The 18,106-nt window shown below is 35.7% G+C and overlaps 1 protein-coding gene across 1 annotated transcript; it reads left to right on the plus strand.

The window, feature by feature from the left end:
* Positions 1–12,743: 12,743 nt before the first annotated feature.
* On the plus strand, positions 12,744–15,739 carry LOC105047573 (abscisic acid receptor PYL8). The gene is made up of 3 exons (XM_010926552.4): positions 12,744–13,193; positions 13,655–13,870; positions 15,086–15,739. Exons 1-3 carry the CDS (start codon positions 13,005–13,007, stop codon positions 15,287–15,289), a joined length of 609 nt encoding a protein of 202 aa, XP_010924854.1. The 5' UTR covers positions 12,744–13,004; the 3' UTR covers positions 15,290–15,739.
* The last annotated feature ends 2,367 nt before the right edge of the window (positions 15,740–18,106 follow it).

Consider the following 18,106-nt stretch of genomic DNA (forward strand, 5'->3'; position numbering starts at 1 on the left):
GGTTATCATCTCAATTGAATGACCATTGCTTGATATTGTTTCATCAAAATATTATTTAATTGGTTCAAATCTTCATCTTATTTTTAAAAATTATATTTTTATTTTAGAATTATAAAAATAGCTATAATCACTATCAGAATAGGGCACTGATTAGATAGTTTTTATTTTAGAAATAAAAATATCTATTATGGGCCATCACTTCAGTCTCAACCAATCTGGTCCTTGGTCAATGGTGAGGCCTAGATGAGTTCGATCCTCGAGGAAGCTGGGGAGGTTAAAAGCTCAGCTACGCGGACTGGAGAACTTAAACATAATAGCTGAAATAAAACATGCTAACCAATCTAACAAGGAGCTCGTCTCTCATGGTTTTGGAAAAGCTAGACCAAACCTTGGGCATGACTGAGGTAGGCGAAGGTTGATTACGGCCGATCAGAGGAAGTTGATCCAGATAAGACGATGATCCTATATTCGACAGGTCATCCTGATCTAGTAAGAGGACATTTTGAGAAGACGATCAACCATATTCGCAAAAATGACAGATAAGATGCTGTAACTACCAAGATCAGATCATACCCATAAACAGCAACTATCGATTGGCCCCATGTTGTAAATGAGGAAACAATCGCTTTCAGCATGATCCACATATGATACTCAGGGAGTAGCCACTCTCCCCAGCGTGCACAACTCTTACTCCCCTTTATAAATAGGGAGAGAACGGGGACCTCAGGATAAGCTCTCAAAAGAAGTCTCAGCTTTCTCTCTGTTCTCCATCTCTCCATTGATTTAGTGTTGGAGGGTCTCCGTCGAAGAATACTTCGGTCAGGGGTTTTTTGTAAATCCTGCTCCAATTCCTGGAGTTCACCACCTTGGCACCTTAGTTTCAATCGAAGACCAACCCTTCTCATCTTCCGCTAAGGAGCCAAATAATTAGTTTCTGCTCGAGAAGATCATCTTCGGCCTCAAGCTCAGGATTTGATAGCAACAATATCAATAATTACTATCTAATGATCAAAATAGTACATTATGCATTTATCCTTTTTAGCTTTGTCGGCATACCAAAAAATTTGTTGGCTGGTGGAGAAAGATAACAAATCTTATGGCTAAATGTGGGCATGCTACCAGCATTAGAGCTAGCAAAAAGACAATTATCGAAGGGAGGATAATGAGGATAGCATAAGTCTAGATGCTTTAACTTTAAGAATTTTGCCATCATCACACCATCATTTCAAAAAAAGATAGATTGGGATATGATGTAGCTCAGACTATACACTACAAAAAATATGATTTTTTACGATAAAATTTTAGTGATGAAAAAATTTTTCATCGCAAATAAATATATTTTTGCAACGAAAAAATTTTCATTGTCAAAAATTAAGTACTTATGATGAAAAAAATTTTCGTCACAAAAAATTGAGTTTTTTGCAAGAAATGTCAATTTTCATTGTTAAAAGTGAATTTTTAACGATGAAAATTTTTATCGTCGCTCAAGTTTCATTTTTTTTTTGCGACGAAAAAAATTTTCATTGTCAAAAATTAAGTATTTTTGATAAATAAAATTTTCATCGCAAAAAATACTCTTTTGTGACCAAATTTTTTATTTTTGGTGACAAAAAATTTTTTGTTGCTAAAAAGTTTTTTCGTTGGAAAAAAAAGGAGGGAAGAAAGGTTTTTAGAGCAAAATTTTGCCCCAAAATCTTTCACACGCCAACATTACCATCCCATTGCGCCCTCCCTCTCTCTTCGTCTTTCTCACTTGCTCTCTCACTCTGTCGAGCCGCGCCACTGGCTGGCCGATTCAAGTCCTTTGCGATCATCGGTCGGCGTTGTCCCTCCGCACCACCGTCCCACCATGTCGGCTGAATCGAGCCATCCCTCGTCGTCGTCCTCCCTTCGCCACTACTGTCATCATCCTCTCGAGTTCTCCCTCCCTCACTTTCTCTCTGTCTCTCTCCTCTTTTATGGTTGTTTACTTCTCCTAGGGCCGCCACGGTCCTCATTGCTCTGCCTCACCACTGTCATCGTCGCTCCGCCTCCGCCACCATCCCTCTTTGAAGTCCGTCGGGCCACGATCTCTTCTCTCTCTCAAGATCTCTCAGGTACGGCCCTCTTTCTCTGTATGGCTTTCTCTCTATCTCTCACGGTCCATCCTATAGGTTGCCGTCATCACTATCATTACCCACCATCGCCATCGCCGTCGCTGCATAGCCACTGCCGTCCGCATCCATCTCGGTACCCCTCTTTCTCTCTCTCCCTCTCTCTCAGAGATTTATAGGGAGAGTGAGAAGATTAAGGTATGATTTATTTTAAATTTTATGATTGTTAAGTGGCTACACAAATCAAAATAAAAACTTTGGCCGTTCTCAGTGTTTTAAATTTTATTCTCTTTTTGTTAATTGATTTGAGTCGTTAGATATAATTATGATTATTTGTTGATCTACTCCTTATATGAAGTATAGTTTGAGATCTAAAAATAGTTTAAAAATAAAAGTGATTATAATAATAATATATTAATCGTAGCATAACAAATCTATAAATCTTAGAATTTTCATTCGAGGATAACGTGTATGAATCAATGTTTGTCCTTTAATGAAAAAAATATTGATGTTGTACATACTATTCTCGAATTGTTCTTGTGGATAGTTTGGGCATGTGAGTGAATTTTATGTTACATACCATGTGCTTCTATATTGAAGAGTTTTGTCGGTATTTTTTGTCATATTCTCTGGATACATAGCATAATTTTAGTATTTGTGTATCTGGAGAACTACGTCGAAATACTGTTAAAATTTTTTTAACGTAAAAAACATGTATGGCAATGTTAAATTCTCACATTTCTAAATGGAATAGGACCACCACCCTATAGATAGGGGATATAAGGCGTTAGTCAACTTTTATTACATAAGATTGACTGTACGGTTTGCATCATAAATATGTAGGCATGGATCGTAGTTGGATGTCATTACACGATAAGTTCTATCTCAAGTATATTGCGGGTGTGACATCTTTTATGAACGTAGCGTCCAATCACACTAAAAAAGATAGAAAAGCTCTTTATCCATGTCGTTGATGCAGAAATCTATTTTGGTGTACCCTATCGGATATTCAGAATCATTTATACAAATATGGTATAGATGTGACTTACAAGAGATGGACTTGTCATGGTGAAGATTTACCGACTGGCTCGAGTATGTTGCCCAGAAGTCTCACAAATGCATCGTCAGTAGGTGGAACATCTAGTCGTGAAAGGCAAATACTCGGTGCAGAAGATAGAAAAATTCTGGAAGATCTCCATCTAGAGTTATTTGAAGTAAATGTGGAAGCAGGATCAGAACATCAGCATCCCATCTCCAAGACAGTAACATGCCTGTCAATGATAGATTTGAGCATCTATTAAGAGATGCGCAAAATGACGTTTATCCTGATTGTAAGAATTACTCTCCATTGTCCATCATAATAAAGTTATTACATATGAAGGCTTGATAAGTGGTCAAATAACTCATTTAATTGATTACTCAAATTTTTGAAGAACTTGCTGCTTGAGGGAGAGTTACTTCTGTCAAGTCATTACGAAGCCAAAAAATTGTTAAAAGGACTCAAATTGAGAGTCGATGACTTGGGCCTATGCTGCAAAAAGAAACATGCATATCCAAATGATTATGTTCTATTTCGAAAGGATAAAAAAGATCTACAAGCATATGCGATTTGTCATTCAAGTAGATGGAATGAAAGTAATGGTAAGGATACAAGAAAATACTGTGAAAGATTTTGTGGTATTTTTCGATTATGTCACGATTGTGTCGATTGTTCATGTTGAGGCATACTACCTGTGACATGCGATAGCATAAGAAGAGAAACAACATCGACGACAGTATCATAAGACATCCATCAGATGGAGATGCATGGAAATATTTCGATCATGAACATTCATGGTTTGCAGCTGATTCACGAAATATCAAGCTAGGATTGGCAACAGACAGATTTAATCCATATGATAATCTTAGCATTATATACAGTATGTGGCCCGTTATAGTGTTTCCTTATAATTTACCACCTTAAAAGTGCATGAAATCATCTTTTAATCTACTGGCTTTGTTAATCTCCGATCCCCATGCCCTTGGAAGAGATATAGATATATTTTTAGAACCGTTGATCAAAGAGTTGCAATACTTGTGAGAAGAAGAATACAAAATGTATGATCATATCATAGGAGGTATCTTTCACATACATGCGGCACTGCTTTGGATAGTTAATGATTTTTTTATGTACAGTGATATTTTTGGATGGTGTACAAAAGAGTTTAAAGTATGCCCAACTTGTAACGATGATATTACATCGAATCGTATTCGTGAAAAAATTTATTGCACTAGCCATCGATGTTTCTTGCTGAATAATCATAGATGGAGGAGAAGTCTTAAGTTCAATGACAAGCATGAACGACGTGCCCAGCCAAAGTTCTGATCTATGGATAATATTTTAAATCAACTATCCGATCCACAAGATGTCATATTTGGTAAGGATCCAGCCAGCCAAGCAGGCGTGCGAACAAATATCAAAATTAGAGAAAAAAACAAGTTGTTCAATCTTTCATATTAGAAAATACTTCTTCTTTGACACAATCTTGACGTTATGCACATTGAAAAGAACATATTTGATAATATATTTTATACCATCATCAATATCGAAGAAAGAATGAAGGATACCATGAAGGCTCGTCTTGACTTGGAGGACATGCAGATTAGAAAGGAATTACATTTGATTCGACAAGGAGATATGCTGGTCAAGCCACTAGCATGTTATGTATTGAACTGAAGAGAGAGAAATTAATTTCTCACATATCTGAGATCAGTGAGATTTTTCGATGGATATACCTCAAGCTTGAAATGGTGCATCAAGCCGAAAGATGGAAAGATCGTCGGGATGAAAAGTCACGATTGCTACGTGCTTCTACAATATGTGCTTCTAGTTGGCTTACGTGGATTGTTGTCGGATAATGTGTGTGATGCATTACTTGATCTGACAACTTATTTTTAGGACTTATGTGCGAAGACGTTGAGATGAAGTCAAATCAACATATTAGAGAAAAGTTTATCATTACTCTCTATAAGCTCGAGAATATATTCCTCCTGCCTTCTTTGATATCATGGTGTATCTTTCAGTTCATCTTCCATATGAGGCTAGATTGGATGGGCCAGTACATACAAGTGGATGTATCTAATTAAAAGGTAATTGCATGATATTGTAAAACTTATTATTCATTATTGTAAAATTATTATGTATGTATATCAATTGATAATTTATTGGATAGGAAGATGCAAGAATACAAGAGTACCGTTGCTAACAAAGCACGGTCCGAAGGTTCAATAGTGGAGGCACACGTAATGAATGAATGAATGTCTGACATTCTGCTCTATGTACCTTCAGAGAATGGAGATCAAATTTACGAGGCGCAACGGAATATCGATGTTGACGATATTTTCATCGATGAATTGTCCGTGTTCTCCAATATTGTCTGGCTATATAGTAAGATAGATTTTGAATGTTGACACTACAAAAAATAGATGATATGCATTGGTATGTGCTAAACAATTGTGAGGAGATGGAAGCATACATGATATGAGTATACATATTTAATTTTTTCAATATTGATATTGCATGAACGTACTCGTAGATTCTAAATTAAAATATACATGTTATTACTGTATCACTTCAGTGAGCATGCAAGTGAATTCAGAAGAATTAATCTTACATTGACAGCGACACGACATAGAAATCAATTCGCATCATGGTTTGACGAACAAATAAGCTATGTTAATGTTCACCATGACTCAAGGTTCATTTATATAGTTTTTATTTTATCAAAAATAACCTGCTTATTGTTCTTTTAATTATAGTTAGCTCAGCTACGTATAGACAATTCCAACTGTATCACTGATGACTTAGTTACACCTGCATGAAAATTTGAAAGACATGCATCGATATATTTAGCATGCATAGTTAATGGTGTGCGATTCTTAATGAAAAAATATGATCGTGATCAAACCACACAGAATTATAGAATAAGCATGGAGGGTGAGCATAAGGGTGAGATAATGGATTTTTTCAGTGTTCTGCATGAGGTTATAAAGCTGAGGTATAGTGATCTTCGACGAATCATGTTATTCAAGTATCGATAGTATGATTTAGGATGATACAGGCCAATTATTGTAGACCCTCGGCTCGTCAGTGTCCACACCTGTCACTTATGGTACGAAAGTGATCCTTCTATTTTTACAAAGCAAGTGAGACTAGTGTGGTATGTTGAGGACACCAAAATAAAAGAGTCTTAGCGAGTTGCAATAAGGGCTCAGTATAGATATTTGTTCGATCCCACACTTTTCACATGCCCAAATGATGAAGGTCTAAAGAATGAAGTTCGTGCAGCTATTGAAAACAAAGCATATCAAATGCAAGTACCATATAATATATTAGTGCCAAATGATACGGTCGACATAGGACAATTGCAATGAGATGACTATGAACCTGAGGATGTTTCTATTGTTGGAATGTTAGCACGGGCATGATTCAACAATAATTTGAGGTCACAATCACATATAGATGATGACTTCATCAATGACGATGATGATAGCATTTCAGGGTCGACGCCTTCTACGAGTCTTATTGAGGATGACTATATGATATGAGTTCAGATTCTGAGAATAATAATTAATATAAATAAGTAATCTAATTTATTTTTTTATTACATCATATAGTATTTGAGTTTTTTTTATTACGTACTGATTTGAATTATCTTAATCATTACAGCATCATTGCTAGTCCTAGACGTGGATGTGGACGTTCACGGGATAGATAGCAGGCCTCACTTGATGATACACATCCTTACTTTAGTATTTTGCACGATGAGTCAGAGAACTTAGATGAGACTCAGTTGTTCGAGTTTACGGAGCAAGCTAGTGCTCAACCAGAGTCCATCCAGCTGGAGGTCATGGCACCGCAGCATCATCTCTCTGCAGGTACATCTCTATCAAATTTATAAACTATATATATATTTTTGTTATATACATCTATTGGTAGATGATATATGTTCATTTCATAAATTTTCATATGCAGGAATACAGCAGCGATGCACGGTGCATGGTCCTAGTAGGGCCTCATTTTGGAGAAATACATGCATACGCATAATAAAAGTCGAAAGTATAGATATTTTGAGATTATCCGATTGGCACAGAGGCTAGTATAGTCGCCAACGAGATCAGTCTGTACATATAGAATCATTTTTCATAGGCCGTCGAAAGTTTCAAACATATCGCCCCTCGATACCACGATGCCCTTGTCTCTCACATCAATGTAAGAATTAACTTCGAATGTGCAGGATAATAAGAATGTTCTCATAAATAATAGATAATTCTATGTCTTGCATATCATTATATAATCTATATTATCTTTTTTGTAGTCTCTTTGTTAGACTTCAAGGATGTTACATGGATAATTCTTTGTTATATAGATAATTCTATATCTTTGCTTCTTGTTATGATAAATATTCATATATGCAAGATAATATTAACTTCAAGGATTGCACCAACGAACAAGTGACGGCATGTATTCTCAAAATGACTGCAAATAGGTACAAAAATTGATGATGTAGGCTTCATACATATTGTAATCAACTGCAGACGAAGGAGATTGACCCTGTGATCCAGTCTTACAGAAATTGGGCTGGGTCTAGTGATGATTGACGGTGGTTATGCGAGTATTTTGAGAGTGAGGCATTTAAGGCATGTTTAGTATTTCAAATTATTTTGATATTATTATGTCCTTTATTAGTTATAACTATATATATTTTTTAGCGACGATCGGAGGTGAACAAGGTGAATAGGAGTAAGATTGATTCTATTCACACGCAAGAGAGTATCTCATTTATACAAGAAATGAAGATGATGGTACGTAACTGTATTTGCAATTGCGCGTTATAAGTTCTTATTGAATATATAAATTATGTTGATGTCCTTTTTCTTCTTTTCTTTTGTTTGAATAGAGACAATCCGGGATCGATGCCTATGATAAATTCTATCAGAATAAGAGTGGCGAATTTGTGATTGAAGAGGTGAGACAGCATCATGTAAGTATGGTACTATATTTTGAATGCTTTTAAAACCTTTGAAACAAACTTATAATATTATTTGATTTATTGTGAAGAAAAAAATATTACAATTGAGAGAGCAGGTGACGAGAGAGGTTGGATTTGACAGTGATGCTGGATTATAATCCATTTGTTCGATGACAGATGATACGATCCTGGATGTCATCCTCGGGCTGCAGCTAGGGTCTGGGCACAACATGCACTCAAAAAAATCTCACAATTCATCGTCCGACTGGTCTGATAATGCCTCGATGCCAGAGGCCGTCAGAACATTGATGAGCATGATATAGGATCGAATTACTTATTGGATGAATCACAGTCAGATGCTCGAGAGGATAGTAGCGATGATGGCGAGATGGCTCGGTATCGATATCTCTGAGTTAGCACCTCTACAGCCGCATGATGCCGTCTTTGCACAGCCATTGTGACACACATCAGGCTAGAGATCGATGCCTATAGGAGAGAACGAGACCAGCGACGGTGATGATGTATAATTTGTAGTTTTTTTTAATTTTAAATGGTGTATAAACTCATACTTTTATATCTGATAATGATAGCTATGAAACTTATTATTACTTAAAATTTGAATATTTTTATTGTGTTCATATATTTCTACGTAAAATATGCTTAATCTGATGAAAATTTATATTTAAACAGGTGCTTTTATGACAAAAATAGTAAAAAATATTTTATTTCATCCTTAACTTAATTTAGCAATGAAATATTAATTTCATCGTAAAAAATAATTAAAAAATTTTATCTCCTATTTGAAATGAAAATTTTCACTAGAACTTACGACGAAATAATTTTTATCGCTAAAATTGTGATGAAATAAATTTTCATCACTAAAAATGAAATTTTTTATCATAAATTTTATTTTTTTCTTTATCTTTTTATTAGCGATGAAATTTTATATTTTGTCGCTAAATTTGCGACAAAAAAATTTCATCACAAATTTAGCGATGAAATTTTATTCATTGCAAATTTTTATTTTCGTTGCTAAATTAGTGACAAAATTATTTTTTTCGTCGCTAAAATTGTGATGAAATTATTTTTTTCATCGCTAAAATTATGATGAAATTTTTTTCGTCATAAATTTTACGACGAAATTTTTTTCGTCACAAATTTAGCAACGAAATTATTTTTTCATCACTAAATTAGCTATTAAAATTATTTTTCATTGCTAAATTTTACGATGAAATTCTATTTTTCATTGCTAAAATTTAAAAAAAAAAAAAATTAAAAATTTATAATGAATAATATTTATTTTTGATGATAAAAATAATTTTTATCGTAATTTTAATGACAAAAGTATAAGCTTTTGTGATGAAAAAATTTCGTCGCTAATGCTACGAACTTTTTAATTTTTTCTACAAATTTTTAGCGATGAAAATTTTCGTCGCTAATAATTTTAACGACAAAAATTTCATCTTTGTGATAAAAAAATTTTGTCACAAAAAATTAGATTCCTTGTTGTGTCACGCGGGAGAAATGTAATTTTATACCATTCCTAAAGTAAAAATCTTACATATAAATAAGGTGCGTGATAAAGTGAAGCTAATGCAAAGATAATAATAATAAAATAAGATTGATCGATGTGTCCAAGATTCCTCTTGGAGTGCAATTCCACCTCTTTATATTAAAAAATAAATAATATATTAACTACCAGCTATTATATATGATGGTGGCTTAAGATCCTCTTCCAGTGCCGACGATTTTGGCAATTGGCACCAACTATCCCGTCTCCTCTTCACGTCCATCAAAACGGTCTAATTTTGTACTACTCATCGAGCCAATAGTCATGCTTAATCAATTCAAATGTTTATTGAACCTCCATTCAGCCTCCCTTGTATTTTTGTATATTTGACCTCTAATATGATACCCTCTAGTTGACTATCATCTTATACATGGTGTTTCTTACTTTGGTCTTAACTTTTGGGATATTCTCTTCATATTCTGAACTTGCCAAGTTGCTGAACAAGCATGCACTTCTAATGTGCCACATTGGATAAGGATATGATATAAATAATGCCCCCATGTCCCATCAGCTGTGAACCAAACATAAGGGATCGTCTTCACCTTCTCCATTACAATTTCCCTCAGACTCTTCATCCTCTTCTTTGCAACTCATTTGCATCAATTATTGATTACATTAAAAATATTACTTAGTTCATACATTATAATTGCCGATCAATGCCATATTCTAATGATAAAAATGCAATTAAAATTTGAGGTATATTTATCAGATAAAAATTGCAGCTATTAATATCTCCTCTCATGTCTGTATCTTCCCTCCGCTGCGAGGCATGCGTCCACAGCAAGCTTCCAAAAGACCACGAACGTATCCGTACACATTGGCTCTTTACACATGCCTGCCATTTTGCCGGGCGGCCGAGCCACGTGCTCTTCCAGCCACATGGTGGGGTCCGACGTCTAAGCGATTGGGTGTGCAAGTGGGGCATTCGCCAGTGTCGTCGTCTTCTCATTTCTCCCTAAAGATTCCGCAAGCACCGAGGTGGGGAATGGCACAGCCATAGGCCGTTGTTGTGGATAAGGCCTTTTTTTTTTTTTTTTCCAGCGGGAGGGAAATAATAAAAAGATTTTAAAAAAAACTCCCACTCCCTGGTCAAAACCGGTGTCGGTTCCCGAACAAAAAAAAAAAAAAGCATTTATTGCAGCCATCGATCTGTAGAAATGGACGGTCTGGATGGCAGCCTTCCATTCCGGCCTTTGCCTTCGGGGTGGGGGCAGCTGCGGCCGGCGAGCAGAAAAAACACCACAAAAAGATGATAATATTATCATCAATGAGAAGAAGACTAATTAATTGCACCCACTCTATGTGTCTCTATCTGGCCCATTCATTGTACTGGATTCCACTGCACCAAATGGGTGGTCAAATAAAACTAATTGCTTTTACGCCAGTGCCCCCACTTCTTTGAACAAAACTACAATGCAGTCTCTGTTGACAAAACGAACGCCACACCTTTTTTGGCTATAGTTAAACAATATTTTTTATTTCTTGGATAAAAAGGATGGGATTTGATTCCAAGTTAGGTCGGCGTTCCCTTAGGTCATCACAGGGTAGGATGGATATGGGTAGAAAGTAGAGATTAGTCCTTTCTAGATTCAAAAGGAAAGAAGCAAAGACTATAGTGGAGCAATGCTAGCATAAGTCAGGAGCAATGAAAAGCTGGATAGAGACCAAGTTTTAAAAAAATAATATTCATTGGATGTAAGCTATTTACCTCTTAAGGACTTTATGACTTACGAAATTATTTTATTGCAGCTTTCGTGAAGAAATTCATTCTCAGTTGTTTATCTCCACTAATAACTTGTCTGACTTGAATCCAATTTCATTTGATTTTGGTTCGAATTTTAGATTAAAAAATATATATCTAAATCAAATTGAGTAGTGTTGGTTTGTCCCTCAAAACCAAGCTTTCAAGATTTGGTTGAAATTGGGATTAAGCTTGGATGACTTGTAAGGTAAGAAGCCATCCAAATATCAACAATCAAGGATTGGATTCTACCAAATATTTACATAGATGTCATAAAATTAAAATATGCATCATTAATTTATGAAACAAAAATTTGTACAAACCTTAGTAGGTAGATGCAACTAATTAGCTACTTGATCTAAGTTTATAGATTAAAAAAAAAAATGCTATCCCTTGATACCTCTTCTTGTAGTAATATATATCACAATTTATTGAAAAACTGATAGTATTACTATGATCTAACTTGAAGATACAAATAAGTAAGAAAAAGTTCAATCTTTGAGCAATGATACTACTTATGATTGCTACAATATCAACAATATATTTATCTTATTTTGACATTTAATTATAATATTTCTAGATGGTTACTCCAAAATTCTCAAGTCAACTTTAATTCGAGCTATCCAACCTACTTTTTTATAGACCATATCACACAACTAATGTAAATTTTAGCCTAAAATAAATGCAAGGTCTAATATAGACTACTAGCCCTCATTTAGTAAAGATCCTATATTGTGGGCTCATGGCAAGTAGTCCGTCTAACTTCGAGGTTATATACACATTTCAAAATAATTCTATTACATCGATTCTGAATGCCTGTTATCTTATGTTTATTTATAATAAAATCAAAATACCAAACATTATTTCACTATTCCTCTAATTACGATAGGTATCATATAACATGAATAATGATCAAGACAAAGACTGTTATTTAACATCTATACTATCTAAATTACAACATTTTCTGAAATGCAAACCTTTATATCCACTAAAAAAAAAACCTATTGTTTATTGAATTGCAATAAAAGTGAACAATGCTTTTATTCTTTTAAGTTGTTTGAGTGTTTTTTTTTTTTCTTTTCTGTTATAACAACTAATCACGGCTGTGGCTAATTTAATCTCAAACAATCTCAATCAAGTCAGATGATTAAAGATAATAAGTAGCGGATTTAAAAGGTGACCTCCATTAGTAAAAATGATGGAAAGCAGCTTCAGTGGCATTTCGATAAATCGTTTGGAAATGCAATGGCAAATGGTGATGGAGGAGTTAAAGAGTAACGTGGGCGCTGCCTCCCGTTCCCATTTTTATATCGCTGCCGAGCGCGACGCAGGAGGAGGCGAGCGCAGGGACCATCGAGAGATTCCTCTCCGCCATTATTGCTGCTGTCTGTCCGAATGAATCCATAAAAGACAAACAAACAAGAAGAGACGAGAGAAGAATTTCGGCAGCCCAACGAGGAAAGAAAGCAGAGAAGCTTGGGTTCTCCTCTCCCTCATCTTAAAGACCTCTTCGACGTCGGCCTTCATCTTCCTGCTGCTCTTCTTCCTTTTTCTTGATCAAAGGTGAGGTTTTTTTCGGAAGGGGGTGAATGGTTGGGGAGAGAGGGAGGGGCGGAGATCTGTCGGTGGCGGCGGGCGGGTGGTGGTCCGACGAGATGAGTGGCCATGGATGCAGGCAGATGGAGGCCGAGTTCGTGCGTCGGTACCACCGCCACCAGCCGAGAGAGAACCAGTGCAGCTCCACTCTCGTCAAGCACATCAAGGCCCCCGTCCATCTCGTAAGTTTCCTCTCCCTCCTCGCTTTTTTCTCCTTTTCTCTATTATATCACTCTTCAGTGGATCCTTTGGTGTTGGATATGTCAAGAAAGGCGAGATCTTTCGTCGGTTCTCCATGGTTACTTTGAGGAATTTTAGGGATTTGATCTCTTAATGCAGTATTGTGGGGCCAGAAGCCATCGCAACAACCTAAGGTTGGGGTTGTTTAGGAAATATGAGATATTACTCAACTGATTGGATCAATTTGTTTTCTCTGTGCCTGCAAAATTGTGCATTTCATAAATTTGAAGGAAGAAATCATTTTTTTTTTTTTTCAAAGATAAGAATCTTGCTCCAGTTTATTAGGGGTCTAGCAGCCTTACCCCTTTTGGCCGTGTTCTTGGTATGCTTGTAGAATTGTGGCCTTCTTTGCTGTTTTAGTTATTGTGATCTTTGATTACTTTTTCTAATTCTTTGGTAATAGGTGTGGTCACTAGTGAGGAGATTTGATCAGCCGCAGAAATACAAACCCTTTGTGAGCAGATGTGTGGTGCAGGGTGATCTGGAGATTGGGAGCGTTCGAGAAGTCAATGTCAAGTCAGGGCTCCCGGCCACCACCAGCACCGAGCGTTTGGAACTCCTTGATGACGACGAACACATCCTTAGCATCAAGATTGTTGGAGGAGATCATAGACTCAGGGTTTGATTCTCTTCAATTGCTTCTTCTCTTACATCAATCTTGTTCATGTTTTCCTGCTCTTTTCTCCAGCTTAGCAGTAGTTAGTTTAGACGCCGTTCTTGGTAGCCTCAAAACATATTAAACAAAAAGAAATAGAATGGATCTAACACTAGGTTTGACATAGTGAAGAAACATTATGGGATTTTAAAATGGCTGACTCGATTTGTTTGTGATGGCCCTTTGATATTTGACTTAGCACCATCCACTGAAGCCAATTGTCTGCTCTATGCTCTGTGTTTTATTGGTTACTTTAGGCTGTTATTCAGTGTCTTACAAATTCAAAGCAATAAGATTGTTTTGATATTGAAATATCAGAATTTAAATCAGAGAAAAGCTCTGGAAATGATTTTGGCTCTAAAAGTCCAAATGTGGCCTTTGTTTCTTGTACCTCAAATTTATTCCAACTCTTACTTTAGATGATTCCTTCATTATTTCACCAGTAAAAGAGCATGTGGTCTTAAAGTTGGTTAATAGTGCAATCGATTTTGTGGTAGATTTGCTTCTTCTGTATAACCAGGTGATCAAATCGTACACGCACTTATGATTTTCTTTTTCCTGGCTTCAGAAAATATTGAGGCCTTTTTAGCATTGTTATGGTAGATTTATGTACTAGATCATTTTAATTCATCCTCTCGGTGGATGGTATTACCAAACAAGCAACAATATTCTTTGTTCTTGTGGATAACACCCTTGCCTTTTTCAGCTTGATTCATAAACCAGCATATTCTCATTAACTAATCCATCAAAATTTCTAAGAGTGCTACTCCTTTGATCTTTCTTGTAGTCTGTTTATCAAACCATGGTTTTGCAATATAATCTCTTGAGCACTGTGGAAACCATGACAACTTCATATATGTCCAATAGCAATTATTTCCAACTCAATTTGCCAAAAGATGATAATTGTTAATTGGATCATGCTAGTGTTGTTTATGTATCTGTTGATTCCTTATTATCGGGTAACTAGCAACTAGGAACAAATTACACAATGTAACAATGATCCTGTCCCATTCCTTTATATCAACACTCCATTTTGTGATTAATAGTGTACATGTAGGAAGTGGAAAATTAGAACATGGTGATAGATCAATTATCAGGAATTGCTACTTAACAATTATATTGGCTCAATCTTGGTATGAGCTGCAATTTATCCAATCCTCATATCAATTTGCTTGGCAGAATTACTCTTCTGTTATAACAGTCCACCCTGAGGTAATTGATGGGAGACCAGGGACTCTGGTAATCGAGTCGTTTGTGGTTGACGTGCCTGATGGGAACACCAAGGATGAGACGTGCTACTTTGTGGAGGCCTTGATCAAGTGCAACCTCAAATCTTTGGCCAATGTGTCCGAGCGACTGGCAGAACGCCACGGAAGCGGTTGACTGATTATAAGTCGACTAGAGGTAGGTGGAGGAAATGTACATAGCTGCAGGCATGGATGCTTTGAGGCTGATCCAGTACTTCTTTAACCCTTTAAAATTGGATGGTGGAGGGATTCCTTAGTGTTTTACTGGCTCAAGAACCTCTACTTTCTCGACCTCTTTATCTCCATCATCTGCCTAAACTGAAGGTTTGCAGTAGTAGGCCTCCCTGTTATCACTGGCTTTCCTGTATCAGGCTGTGGTGCTACGTGCAATATAATGTAGCTGAATTGGTCACTATGTGCTTTTGGTAAAGGCCGTCTACACCATGTCACAGAAGCTTAAATATGTTTCTGTAAAAACGGGGAAGAGGACGGTTTTCTTGCGTGTTATTGTGCATTATGGAGGCATGTGGATGTATGCACTAGACTATATTCTATTCTATTTTATGAACAGAAGAAACCTTCAGGACATGCTTTTGTTTTGTTAGAGCTTTCCTTTCAGTAGCCATGATCCATTGGTTTTAATTGCTTTTTGAATTGAATCACGGGTTTTTGGATGCCTTAGTGGTGTCGATGAGATAGATAAGCTTCGAGTGTCGGCAGTACGTCTCTAGCCTGAAGCTGCTCCAAGTTCCTTTATGGAAGATAAATTTGTATATGTTTTGGGTGGGTTGGGGTGTCGGGATGAGGACGAGGTGCAGGAGGGTTGTCGCTTAATCCATTTAATTTATTTCAATTTATTATAAATTAAAATAAATTATCTATTTAATAAAATAATTAATTTTGATTCAGATTTTTTATCTATTTAATAAAGAGATTGAATTCGAATCCATAGGTTTTTTATGTATCCTGTATCATCCAATTTGATTCATAATTTGTTTGATCTGATCTGATTGCCATCCCTAATTGGGGCAAGTGAGCACAAATGGTGGTTGTAGATGCTACAATTGCAAAGCTTTTCAGCTAACAGATGTCTTTCGGCTGCACTTGCAAATAATTCTTATGAACTTGTAACTCTTTTTTCATGGAAACTTAAGTGCAAATCAACCTGAAATTCTTGGCTAGGTACGTAATAAGTTTTAAAAGGCCACAAATGGGTGACCTAACAAAAAAAATTTTCCATCTCGGTGACGGTTTATGACAGCCATGAATTTACTCTAGGTCCAACCAATCATTTTCCTCGCCAGTCTATCAAGAGAGTCAAATATCACGAAGAGATTTCTCTGTTTAAAACTGCATTTGCCATTTGGTTTGGAAATTAAAGAATAGAAAAAATTGAAGTTTTGCCTATAAAGATAGTTATACTATGAATTACATCGACTTTTTTGGCTCTATATTTGAGTATCAAAAATTATTTATTAAATAATTTTTTAAACGATAAATTTTGTCCACAAAATAATAAAAAGTTTATATAAAATATGTTTCTACATCAATGAATAGTTTATGATAGCTTCTTTTGGAGTAGGTATGCCCGTAATAAATAAGTTTGACGAGTATAACTATTTCTTGATTATGCTACCTTTCCAAATACCGTATGATAAGCATAACATTTATTTTAAAATTTATATACATGTGCATAAACCAAACATGTCCTAAAAAGTTGTACCTAAAAAGTTGCTGTAATTACTTATAAAATCAATAGATAGCACCCAAGAAATATTCATTCTCACGGCCGTGGGTTGGATAGCCTACTGAGATAAGGCAAGGTGTTCTCCAGCCCGTTGTAATACCGGTATTGACTAGCTGGCTCGGTTTGGGATATGCGCCACCCGGACTAGGTTTCTGTTGCATATCCTGTACTTGTGGAATCATTTAGGCTTGAACATCTGCTGTGAGATAGCCGCACCAGGAGCAGCATTCCTTTCCAAAAAAAAAAAAAAAGGTCAGGGAAGAGAGTTGGTGCTCATTGACCTCCTTTTTGTTGTTCGAAGATAATAATTTTTTTTTTATTATTGGAAGCTCTTTTTCTATCTAAATATTCCTGAGAGCATGATCTAAGATGTGACAAAAAAGTTCAACTCAGGACAAAAATTTCATTCGATCGAATCCAATCGGATTGAAGAAAGTTTAATCTATTGCGGATCATTTATCATGTATAAACCGTTTGGAACCAAAATGAATGATTTGCAACGGATTCGGATGGGTTGTGTCAGTTTGGACTTTAATATTAATCTAATGCTGATTTTAAATCCAATATTGATCAACTTAAACTTATTTACTTTTTTTTTAATTTAATATAAAAAAGATCTAAACTTTATGACTTACAAATTTTGGACTTATTTTTGAATCTATACAAAATAAAACAGAAAAAAAAAATTACTCATCTAAAAGCAACTACATCTGAAAGCTTTTATTTTAAAATTATCTCAAATTGATGTACTTTCATCAACAATTCAACATTATTATTTCTATGAATCCAAATGGATGATAAAGTATTTTTTAGAATAAAGTATTTAAGTCTAAACGATGCCGTTCCAAAATGAAAATAAGTTTGTGAAATACTACATCGGTTATGTTCGATTTCATACGGATTAAAAATGTAAGAACCGAATCTGACCGTAAATAATCAATTTTTAACAAACCCCAACCCAATTCCATCCAATTTATATTTTTCAACCGACCGAAACCGATGTTTATTGGATCAGATAGGTGGTTTCTTCGGATTTCAGTTATTTGCTCAGCCCTACCATCTACTTGGCTATAAAGTATACCCAATTCAATGCTGCTTGCTTATCCCTTGATGCCCTTGATCTTTGGAACTCCCATGCTGCTCTTGCAGCAATTAGAAGATTATTTTCATTTTTTGGAAGCCCTCTCTTTCAAAGTTTGTCAAGAT

The sequence above is a fragment of the Elaeis guineensis genome, chromosome 6 (genome assembly GCF_000442705.2).
Source record: "Elaeis guineensis isolate ETL-2024a chromosome 6, EG11, whole genome shotgun sequence".
Classification (NCBI taxonomy): domain Eukaryota; kingdom Viridiplantae; phylum Streptophyta; class Magnoliopsida; order Arecales; family Arecaceae; genus Elaeis; species Elaeis guineensis.

Bases quoted from the DNA above. Each gene is read 5' to 3' on its own strand.
- LOC105047573 (XM_010926552.4), top strand. From the start codon at position 13,005: ATGGTTGGGGAGAGAGGGAGGGGCGGAGATCTGTCGGTGGCGGCGGGC. The intron at 13,194-13,654 runs GTAAGTTTCCTC...CTTTGGTAATAG, and splicing joins TCAAGGCCCCCGTCCATCTC to GTGTGGTCACTAGTGAGGAG. The intron at 13,871-15,085 runs GTTTGATTCTCT...TTTGCTTGGCAG, and splicing joins GAGGAGATCATAGACTCAGG to AATTACTCTTCTGTTATAAC.